Source organism: Trichechus manatus, unplaced genomic scaffold (assembly GCF_000243295.1).
Source record: "Trichechus manatus latirostris isolate Lorelei unplaced genomic scaffold, TriManLat1.0 scaffold00054, whole genome shotgun sequence".
NCBI classification, from domain to species: domain Eukaryota; kingdom Metazoa; phylum Chordata; class Mammalia; order Sirenia; family Trichechidae; genus Trichechus; species Trichechus manatus.
The window spans coordinates 13,749,102-13,767,834 of record NW_004443990.1 but is presented as its reverse complement, the minus strand read 5'-3'; the positions used below and the strand labels follow the sequence as shown (position 1 = coordinate 13,767,834).

At 44.3% G+C, this 18,733-nt stretch overlaps 1 protein-coding gene across 1 annotated transcript; it reads right to left on the bottom strand.

Annotated features, from left to right (window-relative positions):
- Window positions 1-2,530: 2,530 nt before the first annotated feature.
- Window positions 2,531-7,975, bottom strand: GIP (gastric inhibitory polypeptide). The gene is made up of 5 exons (XM_004378116.1): window positions 7,890-7,975; window positions 6,495-6,641; window positions 5,628-5,717; window positions 3,899-4,000; window positions 2,531-2,540 (listed from the first exon to the last, which is right to left on the bottom strand). Exons 1-5 carry the CDS (start codon window positions 7,973-7,975, stop codon window positions 2,531-2,533), a joined length of 435 nt encoding a protein of 144 aa, XP_004378173.1.
- Window positions 7,976-18,733: the final 10,758 nt, after the last annotated feature.

Here is an 18,733-nt window from a genome sequence, read left to right as displayed (position 1 = left end):
ATAATACTACCAGAGGGAATTTGAGTAAAAGGATAAAAGATGGGAGCAGAGGTTGGTGGCAGAAGATTTAGCTGCCGTTTTGGACTTCGAAGAATGGTGGAAGGATGAGCCAAACGATCCTGCATTTCATGCAGCAGCCCTTTGGATGTTTATGAGAGAGAGAAATAATGTGCTGTTTTGCTAAAGTCTCTGTTACGTTTGTGTTGTTCCATTATCTGAAGCTGAACTCATCTTAACAGGTGCGAGAATCAAGGCTGGGAAATCGTTCAGCCCTTTGTAGCCATGCCTTCATATTCACTCACACACCCTCAAGATGCTAAGCTTAGATAGCATAAGCCACCTTGGACACAAATTGACTTCCTCAAACACAGATTTGTCCTCTCCAACACATATACTAGCCTTTTTAGACACCCTGTCACACCCATTTAACTCCTCCAATATACCTACCCATCCTATTATCCAAAAACACACTGGCCACTTATATACACACTGACCTCACATTCTCAAATTCTTACCCCAAGTAAAAAAAAATTGGCCCTGTAGGTAATCACTGACTCCATCTAGACACACCTGCTTCCTCCTCTTTGTTTCATACTGCTTAAGGTATATACACTGATCCCATCACTCACTCATCACCTCAGATTTAGCTGGTCATCCACTCAAATGTACACATACATACTCACTCCCCTAGGTCCGCACACTGCCCCTCAACACACCTCATAGCCACACTCCAATAGACATGGCTTATCCCCTTGTTCAGACACACTTGTTCCCTTTTATAATTTTACCGAAAGTATGCTGACCAGTGATGTGCTGGTAAATGTTTAACAACCACATCTCCAGGCTGGAAACGGAAGAGCCCCGATTTGTAGCATTTGCCAATTTCCATAGTATAAATGGGAATTCCAGAACACTTAATTGTGCACATGAGGAACCTGCACGTGCATAGATCAAGAGGAAGTCATTCGAACAGAACAAGAGGATACTGAGTGGTTTAAAGTCAGGAAGGGTGTGCATTAAGGTTGTGTACTTTCATCATACTTATTCAATGTGTATGATGAGCAAATAATCCGAGAAGCTGGACTATATGAAGACGAACATGGCATCAGGACTGGGAGAAGACTCATTAACAACCTGTGATATGCAGATGACACAACCTTGCTTGCTGAAAATGAAGAGGACTTGAAGCACTTACTGGTGAATATCAAAGACCACAGCCTTCAGTATGGATCACACCTCAACATAAAGAAAACAAAATTCCTCGCAACTGGACCCATAAGCAACATCATGATAAACGGAGAAAAGATTGACGTTATCAAGGATTTCATTTTACTTGGATCCACAATATCCATGGAAGCAGCAGTCAGGAAATCAAACAACTCATTGCATTGGGCAAATCTGCTGCAAAAGATCTCTTTAAAGTGTTAAAAAACAAAGATGTCACCTTGAAGACTAAGGTGTGCCTGACCCAAGCCATGGTATTTTCAATTGCCTCATATGCATGTGAAAGCTGGACAATGACTGAGGAAGACCAAAGAAGAGTTGACACCTTTGAATTACAGTATTGGCAAAGAATATTGAATATACCATGGACTGCCGAAAGAACAAACAAATCTGTCTTGGAAGAGGTACAACCAGAATGCTCCTTAGAAGCAAGGATGGTGAGACTACGTCCCACATACTTTGGACATGTTATTAGGAGAGACCAGTCCCTGGAGAAGGACATCATGCTTGGTAAAGTAGAGGGTCATCGAAAAAGAGGAAGATCCTCAACAAGGTGGATTGACACAGTGGCTGCAACAAGGGACTCAAACATAACAAGGATTATGAGAATGGTGCAGGACTGGGCAGTATTTTGCTCTGTTGTACATGGGGTGGCTATGAGTTGGAACCGACTCTACTGCACCTAACAACAATAACAATGTGTTTGTGTATTTAAAGATTAAAGTCTGTCTCTGTTACTAAACTTTAAGCTCCTGAAGGGTAAGGCTGGTGTCTGTTTCCTTCACTGTTGTATACCCAGTGTTTAGTGTAGCTTCTGCTATATTAGGTCTTCAATGAATGTTTGTAGAATAAATAGGTGAATTAAGAGAGTCAAATCTCCTTTTCACTGGGTGGTGGCCACACACACATACACAAAAACATGCATTGTTAGTGCTCAGTTGTTGTTCGTTGCCGTCAAGTCAGTTCCAACTATGACGACCCCATGTGTGCAGAGTAGAACTACTTCACAGAGTTTTCAAGGCTGTGAACTTTCAGAAGCGGGTCATCAGGCCTGACTTCTAACATGTCTCTAGGTGGGTTCAAACCGCCAACCTTTCGATTAGTAGTCAAGCACTTAACCATTTGTGCCACCCAGGTACTTCTAGTGTTCAGTAGATATTTAAATGGATTCTAATGATGGACACAAAGATTTATTTCAGCTTAAACTTTATTAGCTTGGCTTCTCTTGGGTATCATGGAGTGGGGCTGAGGCAGGAGCTGAATAAGTGAAGGGTAGAGTCCAATCCTGAGCTGGATTTGGTCAGAGTCACTGAAACCTGGGAAGAGTGGGGAAACAGAGGAAGACGTGGTAGAGAGGAAGGTTCATTATTGGCTTGGAGACAGCAAAGAAAATTTATCCTGGTGCTCATCCATAGTTAAACCTATCCTACCTCTGAATTACTTTTTTAATTATAAGTAATGAAAATAATCTGGAATATGCAGAGACTATTCCCCACCTTCCTGTGGAGTTTTCCTCATACTCTCCTCTTCTCCTTCGGTCTGTTCACTTTCCTCTCTCGTTTCTTAATCCTCTTACAGGAAACCTTCCCAGGTTTACTCCCTCATCCCCTCCCTAGCTTCCAGATACCAAAGTCTGAACAAGTTTTGGTTTCTGTGCCTTGGTGTCTGCATCTTGAATGAGTGTCCTGTCTGTATGGATCTCTCCATAGTATTTAGTCATCCTTGTGCTCTGGGAGATGAATAGATAGATTGAAGGATTTCTTAGCTGGTGAAGTGGGCTGCCGCATCTTTCCTCCGTGGAGTGGCTTGTGGCAGGGGTGGATTATCCAATAACCAAAGTAAGCACAGGTTTACCTGTGCCTACTTACTAATCTGTAGTGAACAACTTCACACAGGTTTCCTTTGATGTGGTGTGGTATAACCCGTGTGAAATGGTTCACTGCAGATTAGTAAGTAAGTACAAGTAAGCCCGTGCTTACCTTGCTTATTGGCTTATCCCCCACTGGCTGGTAGATTCAAATTGCTGACCTCTCAGTTAGCAGCAGAGCGCTTAACAACTGTGCCACCAGGGCTCCTTGGGAGAAAGATGTGGCAATCTGCTTTGGTAAAGATTACGGCATAGGAAACCCTATAGGGCAGTTCTAGTCTGTCCTATAGGGTTGCTATGAGATGGAATCAACTCAGTGGTAATGGGTTTGGGTTAAGGTGGCCTGAAGAGGCCATTGAGGCCAGCAGTGGCTACAGAGAAGGGCAAAATGCTTCCAACTACTGGGGTTCTCATCACTGGGAAGGTGCCATGGGCCAAGGGGACAAAGGGAAAGGTGGGAATAGGAAGCTTAGCACAGGCTGGCAGGAGAGGTGAGAGCAGCATCTCACCAGGGAGAAGCTGAGAAGGAAGTAGAAATAGTAACAATAGCTACTAACATTACTGAGCACTTACTACTTCCAAGCTGTCTCCCTAAACTGTTTCCTCACATAATCTTATTTAAACATCTGAACAATCCCATGAAGTGGTTTTAATAGCCCCAATTTTAATGAAAACACTGAGGTGCAGAAAGGCTAAGTAATTTGTTAAATGTCACACAACGAAGGGGTGCTGGAGCAAAAACCTGAAGCCGTGTCTGACCCCAAAGTTCAAGCTTATAACCACTGTGCAACATGCCCAAAGCCCCACCTGGGCTTGCAGAGCTCCATCTGATCTACCATCCAGGCCAGCAACTCCTGAATCAGCAAATCCCTTAACAAATCTTCATCACAGGGCATCTTGGGTGGGGAGCTGCGAAGAAGAAAGCCTTTGTCAGACCATCTTAGCCTGGGTCCTACCCAGAGAGAGTTAAGTACAGGGGGCCTGGGACTCCAAGGGCTGGGGTGGCATTGGAGAGAGTCAACACAGGTGTATCTCAGTTATCTCAGCTTTCAAACCTCAGCTACCTTTCTGGCAGCTCCAACCAGCTCTGCCTGCCTGGGGAACAGGGCCAGATTAAGGCACGTGAGAGCCCTAAACACTGAGAATCTGTGCTGCCCCCTCCTCTGCTTACTCATGTATTCTAACGGGATATGTGAGTTAGATATATACATCTATATACGTGTGTGTGTGTGTGTGTGTGTGAGAGAGAGAGAGAGAGACACTTAGCTACCCATGATGTAATTTCTTTTTAAATGCAGCTATAGTATTAGCAACTGAAAACAAAAGTGGCATATGCCATTTTAGCGGGATGAGATGAACCGGATAATAAAATTTTAGTGGATGCAGAGTACTAAGATTTTTACTATATACCACATTTTCTACTAAAAGAATATTCCATGTATTCTACAACAAAGAAAATGAGTCAGTGAACTTAGTTGTTTCAACAATCTATGTAAAGTTCTATCGATCTCCCACAACAAAAAATTGACTTTCACCAATTTTGCTTTAAATGGCTCATACTTCAATTTTGGTGCTTGTTGCATAATAAATGCTATAATTATAAATGAGCAAATGAAAAGATGTTATTAAAAAAAAATTTAATGATCAGAAAACCAATATTACAACAAATTACTGTATTTTATTTTTAGATCGATCTCCTCTAACATGTTATAATTAAAAACATTTCTTTCTATTCTTTCCTCTTACAAATTCTTCATTGATTTCATCACTATCTACTTCCATACATAATAAGGATAATGAATTGAGTCTTTCTTGAATCATTGTGTGCTCGCTTTTCCTTGGGTCCTGTCTGCTTGGCGTCTGTGGGGTTTTGCTTTGGACAACTGGTGTCCCTGTTTTGTTGATGCCCTAAGGATGTGCTTACCTTGCTTATTGGGTAATCCATCCCTGCTGGGGAAGATGGGCTCTTCAATACAGGCAAGCCAAACAGAATTCTGGTATGAGATAGTCCACCCACCCACCTTGAAAAATATTCCAGAATGCATTCCCCAAACCTGAAAGGTTACTTTGGGAACGTTCACTCTTTAGAATGATCTGTGCCACAGATTCCTCTCTTTTCTCAGAGAGGGAGTAACTGATTTCAAGGGACTGCCCTTGGGTCTCCCCCTTCCACAAACAGCCTTCCTGAGGTTTGTCAGGAAGAAGTGGGGAGGCCAGTTCCTGAGTGCCTCTCCTTTACTGCCTCTCTCCTTGACCCAGTGACTGTGCACACTAAGTCATCAATCTTAGAAACCATGGACCAGAAGCCCCTCCCAAAACCCCTCCCCCACCCCTCCAAGGCTTCTTCCTTAAGCCTGGGCTGACCTCCAGGAGTTTGCTCTGTGAAGCTCCCCTTTTGAACCTTGAGTGAAATGGGATGCTTATCACAGGCCCTTGCTTTGCCCTGGAGTCCCAGAGTCCAGGGACAGGGAACAATGAAGTGGGGGTGGGTCAGAAGTCAGGAGGCCCCTCTGCACCCCCTTTCCCCCTGACTCACCTCTGCTTCTCGCTGGCCTCCTCATTCCTGTTAGATTGACTGGCCAGCTCTAGGGCCCTGGCCTCCCTCTGGGTGATGTTGTGTTTCCAGCTGGTAAAGTAAAGATCAGGGAATGGGTGGGGCTGGGGGAGACTCCAGGCCTTCTCTAGTCCAGGGACTCTTGAATCTTTTGGTACCTCAACCTTAGGAGCAGAGGGTACTCCACTCCCTGCTTTTAGCTGCCGCCACTGGTGAGCAGCTTTTCAGAATCTACCATGCTGACCAACCAGGGAAAGAGATACAGCAAAGAGAAGGAAGAAGGGGGCAGTTATCCTATTTCTAAAGTCTGAAGTTGCCACCACCAAACAGTCATTGGAAGTAGCTCAGTTCCTCCTGCCTTTGTCCTCACCCTCCTGGGGATCCTCTGGGTTCTCCCACACATCTCCCTGACACCTCCTCTTTAGAAGTAAACCAAAAACGAGTTGCTGTGGAGTGGAGTCTAACTCATAGCAACCCCACGTGTGTCAGAGTAGAACTGTACTCCATAGGGTTTTCAATGGCTGATTTTTCCAAAGTAGATTGCCAGGCCTTTCTTCCAAGGTGCCTCTGAGTGGACTCAAACTTTCAACTTTTGGTTAGCACCTGAGTGCATTAACTTTTCGTACTACCCAGGGACTCCTTTAGAAGTAAAGGATTGAGAAATCACCATACTCCTGCCCTCAGACTGGACTGCTGCCCCAGCCAGGATCTGGCCAGGCCCGCCATGGCCAGGACAGCTCCTCATTGTGCATCCCACCCCCGTGTAGCCGTGTATGGCAGCCTGGTCTGAATGTATGAAGGTAGAGCCCTGGGGACGTGGAACAGGAGAGGGTGTGCACAAGGACTCACTCTTTCTTCTTCCCCTTCTGGGCCAGCAGCCAGTTCACAAAGTCTTGTTGGCGGATCTTGTCCATGGCAATGCTGTAGTCACTGATGAAAGTCCCCTCAGCATATCTCGGGCCTCGAGGTTGAGGGCCGCTGACCTTAGGGTGGGGTCTGAGAGTCAGGGAGGGGAGAGAGAGAAAATCAGGATGCCAGCGTAAGAACAGAGGGGGGAAAATCACAATGCTGGGATAAAAATTGTCACTAACAAGAAGCAGACAATTGAAAGCAAACCAGCCCAATTTCTTGGGGGTTGGTTAATTTGGAGACCCCTGTTGTCACTCCATCAGCCTCCTGGGGACTTGATCCGAAGCTCAAGGCCCATCCTCCTTCATTCTAAGCGTGTGTGCCTCTGGATTCTAGGCCGAGAGGGGTCTGGGTTCCTCTCACCTCGAAGGACTGATTCACACAGTTCCTCCCTTTCCTCCTCTTGCCCTGGCCCTTCCTGATTCAGTTCTTTGGGTCTTATTTGATCACAGAAATAGTGAACTCTTATAGGACAACACCTACCATGAGTCAGGATCTCTTATTAGCCCTTTAATACATACACCCATTTAATCCTCACAGCACCCCTATATAGCAGATAGTATTTATTATCTCCACTTTATAATTGAAGAAACCAAGATGCAGAGAGATAAATTTATCATAGAGCATAAGAAGCAGATCCAGGATTTACCCCCAAGCAGTATGGCCCCAGGTCTAGGTTCTTAACATCTGCATGATGCTGCCTCTCTGTGTACCCGTCCCTAACACCTGTGCCTGAAATTTTCATGGGCGTATGGTTTGTTCTTGCATCTGAGAAGGCCCAACTCTTTCCTCAGACAAGTCTTCCTTGGTCCCTGAAATCATGACCACAGCCTCCTACTATAGTCACTCATAATACTCTCAGCTTGTCCTCACACGACCCATGACACTTTGCAACATACCTCTGTGATTCTTTGTTCCTTCTTGGACCTATATGCTCCATGAGGACAGGAGCTATTTGTGGACCCTCATTCACGCAGATCCCCTGTGCCTAGCCCACAGGAGGCCCTCTGTAAAAGTTGTATCGAGCACATGCAAAAATGAATGGTTAAAGCATTCACTAGGAAGGGAGATTTTGTCATCTTCTTCAGACACTTAGCCACCAAGATGTCCTTCCAGATACGTAACCACAGTCCCTCCTGCTGCAACAGTAGCTCATAATACCTTCTGGTTCTGATCTCACTCTGCACTCAGACTGCTGGATAGTTTTTCCATGAGCTTCTTTCCTCTTGGCCTGGGATCCCTCCCTCTCTCACTTCCCCTTCAACAGAGTCCAAAACCTAGTCATCCCCCAGCTCCCTCCTCTGCCATTGATCCCTCCCTTCCTATCACCCCGACCTGGAGTGATCCTTCTCCTTCTCCCCTAGCACCACTGCCAGGAGCAGGGACACCAGCAGCAGAGACAAAGTCTTCATGGCCACCATCTTCCAAGGGTTATATCCTGAGCTAAGAGACAAAAGGACCAAGGTAAGGCAGGGAGCAGTGTGCTGAGGGAGCCGCTTGTATGAGGATGATTCTGAAAGCTAGAGAGGGGCTGAGCCCTGGGGTTTGGAGATTTTCTAACAGACTGAAGCAATACCTGGGGGAGGGTGAGGGGTGCACATGAAGCCTGGACAAGAGGTGAGTCTGCTTTTGGTTTGGTTTTATTTATAGATAGGGTCTGAGTGGGGTGGGAAAAGGGCAATGAGGGAGACTTCCAGGGAGGATAAAGCAGTGAAGACCTGTGTGCTCGGGCAACTCCCCCAACCCCTCGGCCCCTGGCTCCAGGACTGAACCTCATAGGCATGTGGCTTGGCAAGAATATCTCCTTAGAGCCCTCTGAGGTTCATCTCAACCAGCCTTTCTACTCTCAAATTGGCTGCCACCTAAATCACTATAACCCTCTTGCCCTAAATGAAAACTACGTTTAGAATCGTCCTAGTCTCCCCTTCTCAGGCTTAACTGTCAGGGAAGTTCTTCCTGCAGTCTGACCTATACCTTTCTACCTTGGGCTTGACCCATTTCATCTATGGGTTTTCAGTAGGAATAAAGAACAGTGGAGAACTTTCTTCCCAAGGCCTGAAAACCAAAGCTCAATCTAGAGATTCGTGAGCTGCAGGACCTCATCTTCCTGCCTTGGCTAACTGGGTGTTAAAGAAACCATCAGAGCTACTTTCTTATTTCTTATATAGAGGAAGAGAAAGTGAGATGCAAGGGTGCTGAGCATCTCAAGATTCCCAAGGTCCCTCTCATCTCCAGGTCATCCACTCCATCCCCTATCCCAGCTTTTCTCTTACCAGACTTCCTCTCTGGCTCTTCCAGGAGAAGGGGGTCTCTTCCTCCTACCTTCTGGCCCTTTGGAGCTGCCTCAAGAAAGTCTGCTTCAGCTCCTTTATATCCAGGCATCAGAGACCAGCTGATTAGCCTAAAAGCGTCTTATCTCAAGAAATTAAACCCACAGCTCCTGCCACATTAAGTCCATTTTACACATAATAAATTTGCCCTTTCCACCTGAACTGCACTAATTGGTGATTAACATTTTGGGTATCTCCAACTGCTGTCTGGGGCCTGCCTATGAATAGGGTGCCCTAAGTGCCCCCTTTCTCCTTCCCCCTCCTCCTTTCTGGGCACAGGGCCCAGTACACCCCCCCCCCCGCTTCATTTATTGGTGCCCTCAGTTAGAAAGGCTATACTTGCTGACGGCTGGCTTGGGGTGGGGTGGGCACTAGTTGAAGGACACTCCTACAGGGTAATAAGGCTAATTCTGGGTAGGAAGGAGTGGGGCCAATGTAGTCTGAGCCCTGGCTCTGGACAACAGTCCATGGCTTTGGCATTGTAACAGTGTCCCCATCTAGGGAAGTGTCCCAGGTGGCTGGGGAAGGGCACTGGAGAATGAGAGGACAGAGGGTCAAGGGATCATGAAGGATGGGGCCTTCCTGGGTGGTAGCTGGGTGAACTGAGAACTTACACTCAAGCTGTCTTCTTGCTTAGGACAGAGTAGAGAAGAGGCACATTTAAACCCTGGGAACTTGGAGAAAGTTGGAGGCAGCTACTTGACCTATCTGCAAAGGTAAGATTTTTCAGACTCAATTCCTCCTCAAATGCCCTGCTCTTCTATATGAGGGAAGTATGTGGTCCTGTCTCCTCCACCAGACTGGGACCCCTGAGGTGAAGTGGTACTGTGCCTCACTATCAGATTGGTGGGCTCTCCAGGACAGGAGTTATATCGCCTTGATCAGACTGGGGCTCTCTGAGGGCAGGGATGTAAGCCAGGGTTATATTCTCCCCATCACACTGGGGCTTCCTAAGGCTAAGGGCTGGATCTCCCCTGTTAGACCGACGACTCCTTGAGGCCATCCCCTTGCCTTTCCCCAATACTTAGCACATGGCTCCATCCACAGGGGTTATCATTTGAGAAGGGACAGGACATAGACTGCAAGTGTTTGGCAGACCACCCCAAGGCCTCCTTCCCCAACCTCCCCCTTTCCCACTCACCACGGGTACACTGAACCATAAACAGCTGAGCTCATGCCCTGCCTATTAGCTCCATGGCTTAATACGTGCCACTTTCCTTTCCAGGTGAACTCCCCAGCCTGGGAGCAGATCCAGCATGAAATTAAGTGCCTGTATGGGATAAGAGGTAACTGAACTAGGAGGGTAACTCACCTCTGCTTCCTAGAAACCTCCTCCCACCTATCCACCGATTTCTGATTTCTCACCATCCAGAAAAACTTCTCCCTGGGCAAGCTCTCTAAATTCTGTATCCCAGCTACCAACAGACAGAGACGAGACATCAATTCAGATTTGATCTCCAAAAGGGAGCTGGGGCTGCTGGGATCCTGCTTTCTGTTTAGCAACACAGTTCATGGGCTCAGAGAGTTTGTGTCAAAGGTCTTCAGCCCCCCCAACCTGAATACCCCTGCCTGGAGGCAGAAGGTATCCAAAAAGGGTGGACAGAGTTCCCTGGAACCCCTAAGTGGTGCCAGAACCTTCAAGGAAGGTTCTGAGATGAGTCCCAGCAGCCCTGCGCCCTTGCCTGGTAACCTGTGGATTTATCTGGGGGGATGGGCTGCTCTGAAGACCAGCTGTGCTTTAAGCCCCCACTCCACCCCTTCTTGGAGGGGACTTTTCTGCAGCACCCCCCACCTTCCATTTTTCCTTTGACCTTTGACCCTCATGCCCTGCTGAGGACAGACAAGAGAAGAATGTGCCTGGGCCCTGGGGGAGGGGCCGGCATGGTTGGTAGGAGGGATGTGAGAAGGGCCTCTTAGCCCAGAGTTCCTGTTCAAGTCTTCAAGTTCTACACATCCTAGGATCAATGGAGCAATGTGGGGAGGGCCAGGGGAGAATATCAAAGAAGCTAAATTCTCAGGGGTGCCCACAGCCACCACCACCCCCCAACCCAGGGCATGCATGTTGGAAGACAAGGGAACAGAAAAGAGAGCTTGGGGAAGTTTCTGAGGATTGGAAGGACCTGCCTGACTTGGTCAAAAGAGTTCAATAAATCCAACTGACAGCCCACCCGGCCTGTCCAAGCCATGATGAGACATGCCACCGGGCCCCAGTTCCACTTCAGGGAATTTCCAGGATGTGAGGATCAGAGAGGACAGTGGAGATGGAGAGGCAGGAGGATGCCCCGACTGGCCTGAAGCCCAGATACAAAGGTTGAGGGACCAGACAGGTGGAGAGTGTGCAGGGTTGCAGGTGTCTGAGGAGGCGTGGAAGTCAGGGAATCAGAGGGATAAGATGTGGGCAGGGGGTGATGTGCAGTCCTGTTGCAAGAGAACCCAGGGTATGCTTCCCAGCTCCTCCCAGGTTCTGAGCCAGGGACCCAGGAATGAGAACTGGACCAGCAGAAGAGCATTTGGGACTTGCTGGCTCTCCCAGCACACAGTGACTCATCTCCTCCCCTCCCCCTACCAGGGCCCCGCAGGGCCACAGCAGACATTCCAGGGCCTAGCTTGGCAGCCAGGCGAGGGTGACTCAGAGGACTGGCTGCAGCCTCCCCACCATGGACTCCGCTTTTGAAGTCTACTTGGTCTTCAAGCTCGCTGGCTGACTCAGAAAGCAGACGTCCCTTTCTAATCCCTCTTACACAGGTGGGAGATTTATTCTCCTTGCCCTCTTGTAGAGCAGGAGACAAAAGGGGACATGATGCCTGACAGACTTTGCTGTCATCTGGTCTCTCCTGATTCCTAGAAAGAGTACCTCCAGCTCTCCTCCCGAATCAGGTCACAAACAGTCCCAATTCTAAACATCACCCCCTAGCACCACTCAGGTCAAGATATATACTTTCCAGAAAGATCTTCAAGAAAGGATATATATACTACCTACAGCCTTGCCTGGCCATCTGCTACAAGGGATCAGTTTGGAAGTCCCCTCTCAGTTCTAACCCTAATCCCTCTTGCTGTTAATCAAAGGCTATATTGACTGCTTTTGTTTGTCAGGAAAATAGCTCAAGCCACTAGTTGCTGCCTAATCCATGGGAGGAAGATCGCAGTGAAGAGTTAGAATTGGGAGGGGGTTAGAACAGAGTTGTCCCTGTTCTAACGCAGGGAGCCCTGCTAGAGGGAAGGAATTTGTTGCGCATTTAGGATAAAAGACCAGGGGGCTGGACCTACCAGAAAGAGCAGCATGCCTGAGGCCCTCTGTCTCTCTGGTGGGAACACCATCCCAGGGAAAGACAGGGAGGAGTGAAAAGGGAGGGCTTTCCTCTTTTCCTTTTCTTTGCATCGACTCAAGAAGGATGGAGCAGTTTCCAGAGTCCTGAGACAACAAACCCTGCCCTGCCTCATAGGTAAGTGCGAATTGGTGTCTTGTTGACTTGAAGGCATCCTGCAAGTGTTGACTGGTAGTATTTTCTAGAATGATCACCACTGCCTCATTCTATTAAAAAAACAAAACAAAACATTGAGACTCATGGTTACCCCATGTGTGCAAAGTAGAATTGCTCCACAGGGTTTTCAAGGCTGTGCGGACTTTCGGAAGCAGGTCACTAGCCCTGCCTTCCAAGGCACCTCTGGGTGGTTTCGAACCAACAACCTTTCATTTAGTAGTTGAGTGCTTAACCATTTGCACTACCCAGACACTCCTCTTCACTCTATAGTGAGAATTAAATAAGATGAAATAATGAATCTGGGCTGACATAGTCCGTCCAGCAGCAGGGACACGGAAGGCCGTGAAATTGCATATTAGGAGTCAGGGCTTTGGAGACAGACCCACCTATGCTTGCTAGTAGGGCAATTTAGAGCAACCTGCCCTTTTTGTGCTTCAGTCTGCCATTCTGTAAAGTGGGAAAGTAAGAGTTCCTACTTCATAGAATTGATTTGAGAACCATGTAAAATATTTAGGACAGTGCTTGCTATATTAGTTATCTTTTGCTGGGTAACAAATTACTCCAAATCTTAGCAATTTAAAACTACAAACTTTTATTGCTTCACATACCTTCTGAGGAGCAGGAATCCCAGAGTGGCTTAGATGAGTGGTTCTGGCACTGGATCTCTCCTGAGGTCCCAGATCAGCTGTTGGCCAAGGCTGCAGTCTCTGAAGACCTGTCTGGGCTGTAGGATCTGCTTCCAGGCATCCTCACGTGACTGTTGGCTGAAAGCCTAAGTTCCTCACCATGTGGGCATCTCCGTAGGGCTGCTTACGGCATAGCTTCTTTCCCCAGAGTGGGTCACAAAGTCTTGTAAAACCTAGTCTTGGAGGTGTCATACCATCACTTCTGCTATGTGCTATTGGCCACACAGACCAAACCTGGTAAAGTGAGGGAGGGGACTACACAAGGGTAGTACCAGGAGGCGGGGATCATTGGGGGCCATCCTGAAGGCTGATTTCCATATTCAGTCGATTCTCCTTATTCTCAACAGTTATGGTCTATAAAGTTGCCACAAACACTGAATTAGCTGATATGAAACCATTGCTCCTAGAGGAAATATAGGGTTAAGTTCCTGTGAGCCTCTGGTCTCAACATTTTTGTATACTGATCAATACATGACCTTGCTTTATGTGTGTTTCTGTTTAAAGACGCCTTATTTAATATATACTGTGGTTTCATTAGCATTGGACTCATGGCCAACAGTAGTACGACTCATGCCTGAAGGAAGCTTATCAAACACATGCACTTTCTCCACAAAGCACATCACAGCCTTCTTGTGCCTAGGAACACTAGACAGCACTTTAGCACTGTGCTTGGGGGCCATTTTAAACAACGAAATCACCAACAAGAAGCACAAAAATGTGAAAAATGTGACACTAGATAAAGTGTAAAAAGGACCCATGTTTACAGCTGAAACAAGAAGGCAGCATGTCGCTTTGTTCATCCTCAGCTGGGAATGTGCGCATCAGGTAACTCAAGTCTCCTGCCATTCTGCATGTCTGTGAATGACCATAAAAGTGCCACAAGCATTGATTTGGGGATTACAAATAGTTTTTAGCAAGTAGGCGATTTTGCAAATACAGAATCCGGAAATAATGAGGATCAACTGTATATAAATCATCAACCCTAAAAAGATGTTGGCTATCATTATTATTATAGGAGATACTTGATTTGTTAAACTTTTTTTTTTTCATCATCATAAACTCTGGGTGTTTTATATCTGTTTATCTGACTTCCCGTCTCTCTGAGAATTGAGATGATTTTAGGTACTGAGGACAGATAAAGCAGGTAATTTCCCTGATATTCCATAAAGACCGGCGGAGGCGGAGTATAGATATCAGAATGAGAATGGGAGCTTGAGTTGCATTCCAAGAGGGTACTTGTTATTAGGGATATGTACTTGGAGCTGGCTGTTTGGGGGTGTTGGGAGAAGGTGGAGTGCAGCTAAATGGGTCCCAGCCTGAGAAGGAATTTATGACAGTGAGTCTGAGGAAATTATGCTTTTCCCAACTGATGGGCCAACCTGGGAAGGCACCTTGATATAAAGAAGTTCTCAATCCTGGCTGCACAGTGCAACCAGGGAATAGGGCTGCCAGATAACTAATGGATATCCAGTTAAATTTGAATTCCATGTAAATGATGAATAATTTTTTTTAGTGTAAGTATGTCCTAAATATTGCAAGGGACGTACTTGTACTAATTTTCTTTTTTCATTCTTTATCTGAAATTAAAATTTAACCAGGCATCCTGTGTTTTTATCTGTTAATCTGGCAACTCTACCTGGAACACTTTTTAAAATCTCAATGCCTCAGTGCCATTCCCAGACATTCTGATGTAATTGGTCAGACTTTATTTTGAAGTAATATCAAACTTACAGGAAAGTTGCAAGAATAGTACAGAGAATTCCAATATACTCCTTACCCAGATTTACCAACTTTTAACATTTTGCCACATTTGTTGTATCATTTAATCTATCTCTCTATCTATCATCTATCTATTTGAGAGTAGGTTTCATACATAACTTTCTTTTACCATCTAGTATTTCCATGTACATTTTCTAAGAACAAGGATAGTCACTTATGTAACTACAATATAAGCACAGTTACTAAATTGAACATTGATAAAAAGAAATTTAACATTGATAACAAGCATAAAGTCCATATTTCAGCTTTTCAATTGTCCCAATAATGTTCACTTGGGCATTTTCCCCTCCATTATTAGATTCAGTCCAGAATTCTATATTGCGTCTAATTGTCATGCCTCTTTACTCTCCTTTGATTGGTTCCTCAGCCTTTCTTTGTCTTTCATGATATTGACATTTTTAAATAGTACAGACCAATTATTTCATAGAACCTTTCTTGATTTGGGTTGGCCTGATGTTTCTTCTAGATTAGATTCAGGTTACATATACTGGAACAATGAAGGTGTGTCCTTTCCAGGCTATGGCACCTGCAAGAACAAGACATCCATCCGCCCCTTATTGATGACAATTTTGAATGCTGTCAAGGTCTTGTCTGATTTCTCCACTGTGTAGTTAATATTTATCTCCTTATAACTAATAAGCAATCTACAGGGATACACTTTAAGACAAGGCATATACCTTGTTCCTCATCAAACTTTACTGATAGATTTAGCAACTATCCTTTCTTGACCTAATCTTTACTATGATGTTGGAAAACAGTGATTTTTCAAACTCATCATTCCCTTCATGGTTTTGGGATTTTTTAAACAGTTTTATTGAGGTATAGTTGACACATTTCATCACATATACTTAATTCAAAGTGTACAATTTGGTGTTTTGACATCCGTCATCTTCCATGAAACTATCACTACAATCAAGATAGTGAACATACCTACCCCTGCCAAAAACTTCCTTAAGCCCCCATATATTCCCTCCCTGCAACCACTGATCTACTTTCTGTCACTATAGATTAGTTTGCATTTTCTAGAATTTTATATAAATGGAAACATACAGTATGTACTGTTTTTTGTTTGGCTTCTTTCACTCAGCATACTTATTTTGAGATTCGTCTATGTTGTAGCATGACCAATAGTCCATTCTTTTTTAAGAACTACGGCTGCTGACCAAAAAATCAGCAGCTTGAATCCACCAGCCACTCCTTGGAAACCCTATGAGGCAGTTCTTTCTATTCTGTCCTAATGGGTTGCTATGAGTTGGAATCAACTTGACGGCAATGAGTTTGTTTTTTGGGTTATTCTTCCATTATGTGAATATATCATGGTTTGTTTATCCGTTCACCTGTTGATGGACATTTGGGCTGTTTCTGTTTTTGGCTATTACAAATAAAGCTGCAATGAACATTTGTGGACCAGTCTTTGTATAGGCATACATTTCTTTTTTCCCTTGGGTAAATACCTAGGAATGGGTTATGTTTAACTTTTTAAGAAACTGCCAAACTGTTTTCTGAAGTGGTTGTAACATTTTATGTTCCCACTAGTTGTGTATGAGAGTTCTAGTTCCTCCATAGTCTCACCAACACTGGTTATGGTCAGTCTTTTAAATTTTAGCTATTCTAAGAGGTATGGAGTGGTATCTGATTGCAGTTTTAATTTGCATTGCTCTGATGACTAATGATGTTGAGCATCTTTTCATGTGCTTATTTGCCATCTATGGAGCTTCCAGAAAATGGGGGTGATGGTGTGTGTGTTTTCTTGTTATTGAGTTTTGAAAGTTCTTTATATATTCTGTATACTAGTCCTTTATCAGATATATGATTTGCAAATATTTCCTCTCTGTTTGTGGCTTGTGTTTTTATTAACAGAATCTTTTGAAGAGCAGAAACTTAAAATTTTTAAAAATAAAGCTCAATTTACAAATTTGGCCTTTTATAATGCTTTTGGTATCATATCTGAGATATCTTTGCCTAACCCAAAGTTCCAAAGATTCTCTTCTAGAAGTTTTATAGCTTTAGGTTTTACACTTAGGTATATGGTCTGTTTCGCATATGGAGGAAGGTATGGATGGAAGTTTATTTATCTAATTTTTTTGCATATGGATATCCAATTGTTCCAGCACAGTTTGTTGAAAAGACTCTCATTTCTCCATTGAGTTGCTTTTGCAACTTTGTCGAAAATAAGTTGTGATATATGCGTGGGTTGCATTGGGGTTTTTTAATTCTCCCAAGATTGAGAGCATTGGTATAAAGACAAGAGCAAGAACTTGGGCTCCAGGCACACCTGGGTTAGAATCCTGGTCTTCCCATCTGTCTGAGGCACAGTTGACCTATATAAAGAAGAAACAATGATACCTCCCATATCCGAGTATTAGCCATGTTTTATAATGCTCGCTCTCTCTCTTCTTTCCTTCTCCACTCTCTTCTGGGGAAAGTGCTGGAACTGGGAAAGCTGATCTTGAGTAATGTTTCTCAATCTGTAAGGCCCTCAGATCCACGGCTCTAAGAAGGAAGCAAGACGCAATGGTATCCACGAACTATTTTCAGCCAGGTAGGGCATCTAACAAAAATCAATTGCTCCAGGTAAATACAGTACAAATACTGGTAAATTCAAACACCAAGTCCCTTTGCTTTTGGTAGAATTAATATAATATTTTGCGTTTTGTATAGAGCAGAAGCTCTGCATGCCAACTCAATATGAGAACAATTTGTTATTACTTGATCAAAGGAATTTATTGATAGGCAACGTCTTTCAAAACATTAGGGTCATACAGAAATAATAAAGAAGGTCCTAGGTGGTGAAAACAATGGAAACCACCACTAACTTAGAGAAAGAAAGCAACATGGATCTTACCCTGCGGTTTCCAGTGTGATGGAAGGTATGCTCCCACAGTATGGACCTCCGGGACTGTTGAGGGAGAAGTGGGCTTCACCCTTGGAGGATTACAGTGAATGCAAATGGAAATGCTTCAAAGAGTGGGAGTCCAAAGGAGTAACGTGTCTGTAGGATCCAGGACTGGTTGGGTAGGTGTGAATCTGAGTGCTTGCCTCCCGGTGTTTATCATGCTTGTCCTAAGTTTCAGCACATACTGTCTCAGTTTATTACGAATACATGTATAATTAATCAGACCTTTAGCTAAAGTCAAGCCACATCCGTGATTGATCAGGATGAGTTGCAGTTAACCCTCAACTCTGGTTGCTAATGGAAGGAGAATTTCTGGTGGCATCAAATCTTGAAACAGCTGATGACCCAGAACTTTTCCTTATTTGGTTTGAAAACATATTCTGGTATGATTTATGCAGTTGGATATTTATTTGACTTTTAAAAAGTTTGTTATAAAAATATAATAGACTCTGGAAATGCTGGAAAATATAGAAAAGGAGAGAGATACTAATATTCTCAACTGCCAAAAGAGCCCTGTTAATAGTTTCTTTCCAGACATTTTATCATTTTAATTAATTTTTATCATAAAATATTTTATAATGAGCAAGGATAATATTAAACTTACATGTATAGTTTCAAGAATAATAAAATAAACATCTATTTAGCCACCACCCCAATTAAGAACTAGAACGTCACCAATATCTGTAAGGTGTCCTGTGAGCCACTTTGAAATCACCCCTGTGCTACTTTCCTCAGAATTAACCACATTCTAAACTTTTGTATTTATCATTCTCTTGCTTTTCTTTAAAGCTTTACATCTTCTGGATTTACCTCCAAACAATATATTGTTTAGTTTTTGCATAATTTTTTTTTTACTTCTCTCTTTTTTTTAAATTTTACTTCAAGTGAAGGTTTACAGAACAAATAGTTTCTCATGAAACAGTAGTACACATATTGTTTTATGGCATTGGTTAACAACCCCATGACATGTTAACCCTCTCCCTTCTCAACCTTTTTTTTTTGGGGG

Excerpts from the sequence above, each read along its gene's own strand:
- GIP (XM_004378116.1), bottom strand. The coding sequence starts at position 7,975 with ATGGTGGCCATGAAGACTTTGTCTCTGCTGCTGGTGTCCCTGCTCCTG. Across the intron at positions 6,642-7,889 it reads AAGGAGAAGGATCACTCCAG|ACCCCACCCTAAGGTCAGCG; the intron begins GTCGGGGTGATA and ends CCTGACTCTCAG. Across the intron at positions 4,001-5,627 it reads GAGGCCAGCGAGAAGCAGAG|CTCCCCACCCAAGATGCCCT; the intron begins GTGAGTCAGGGG and ends TCTTCTTCGCAG.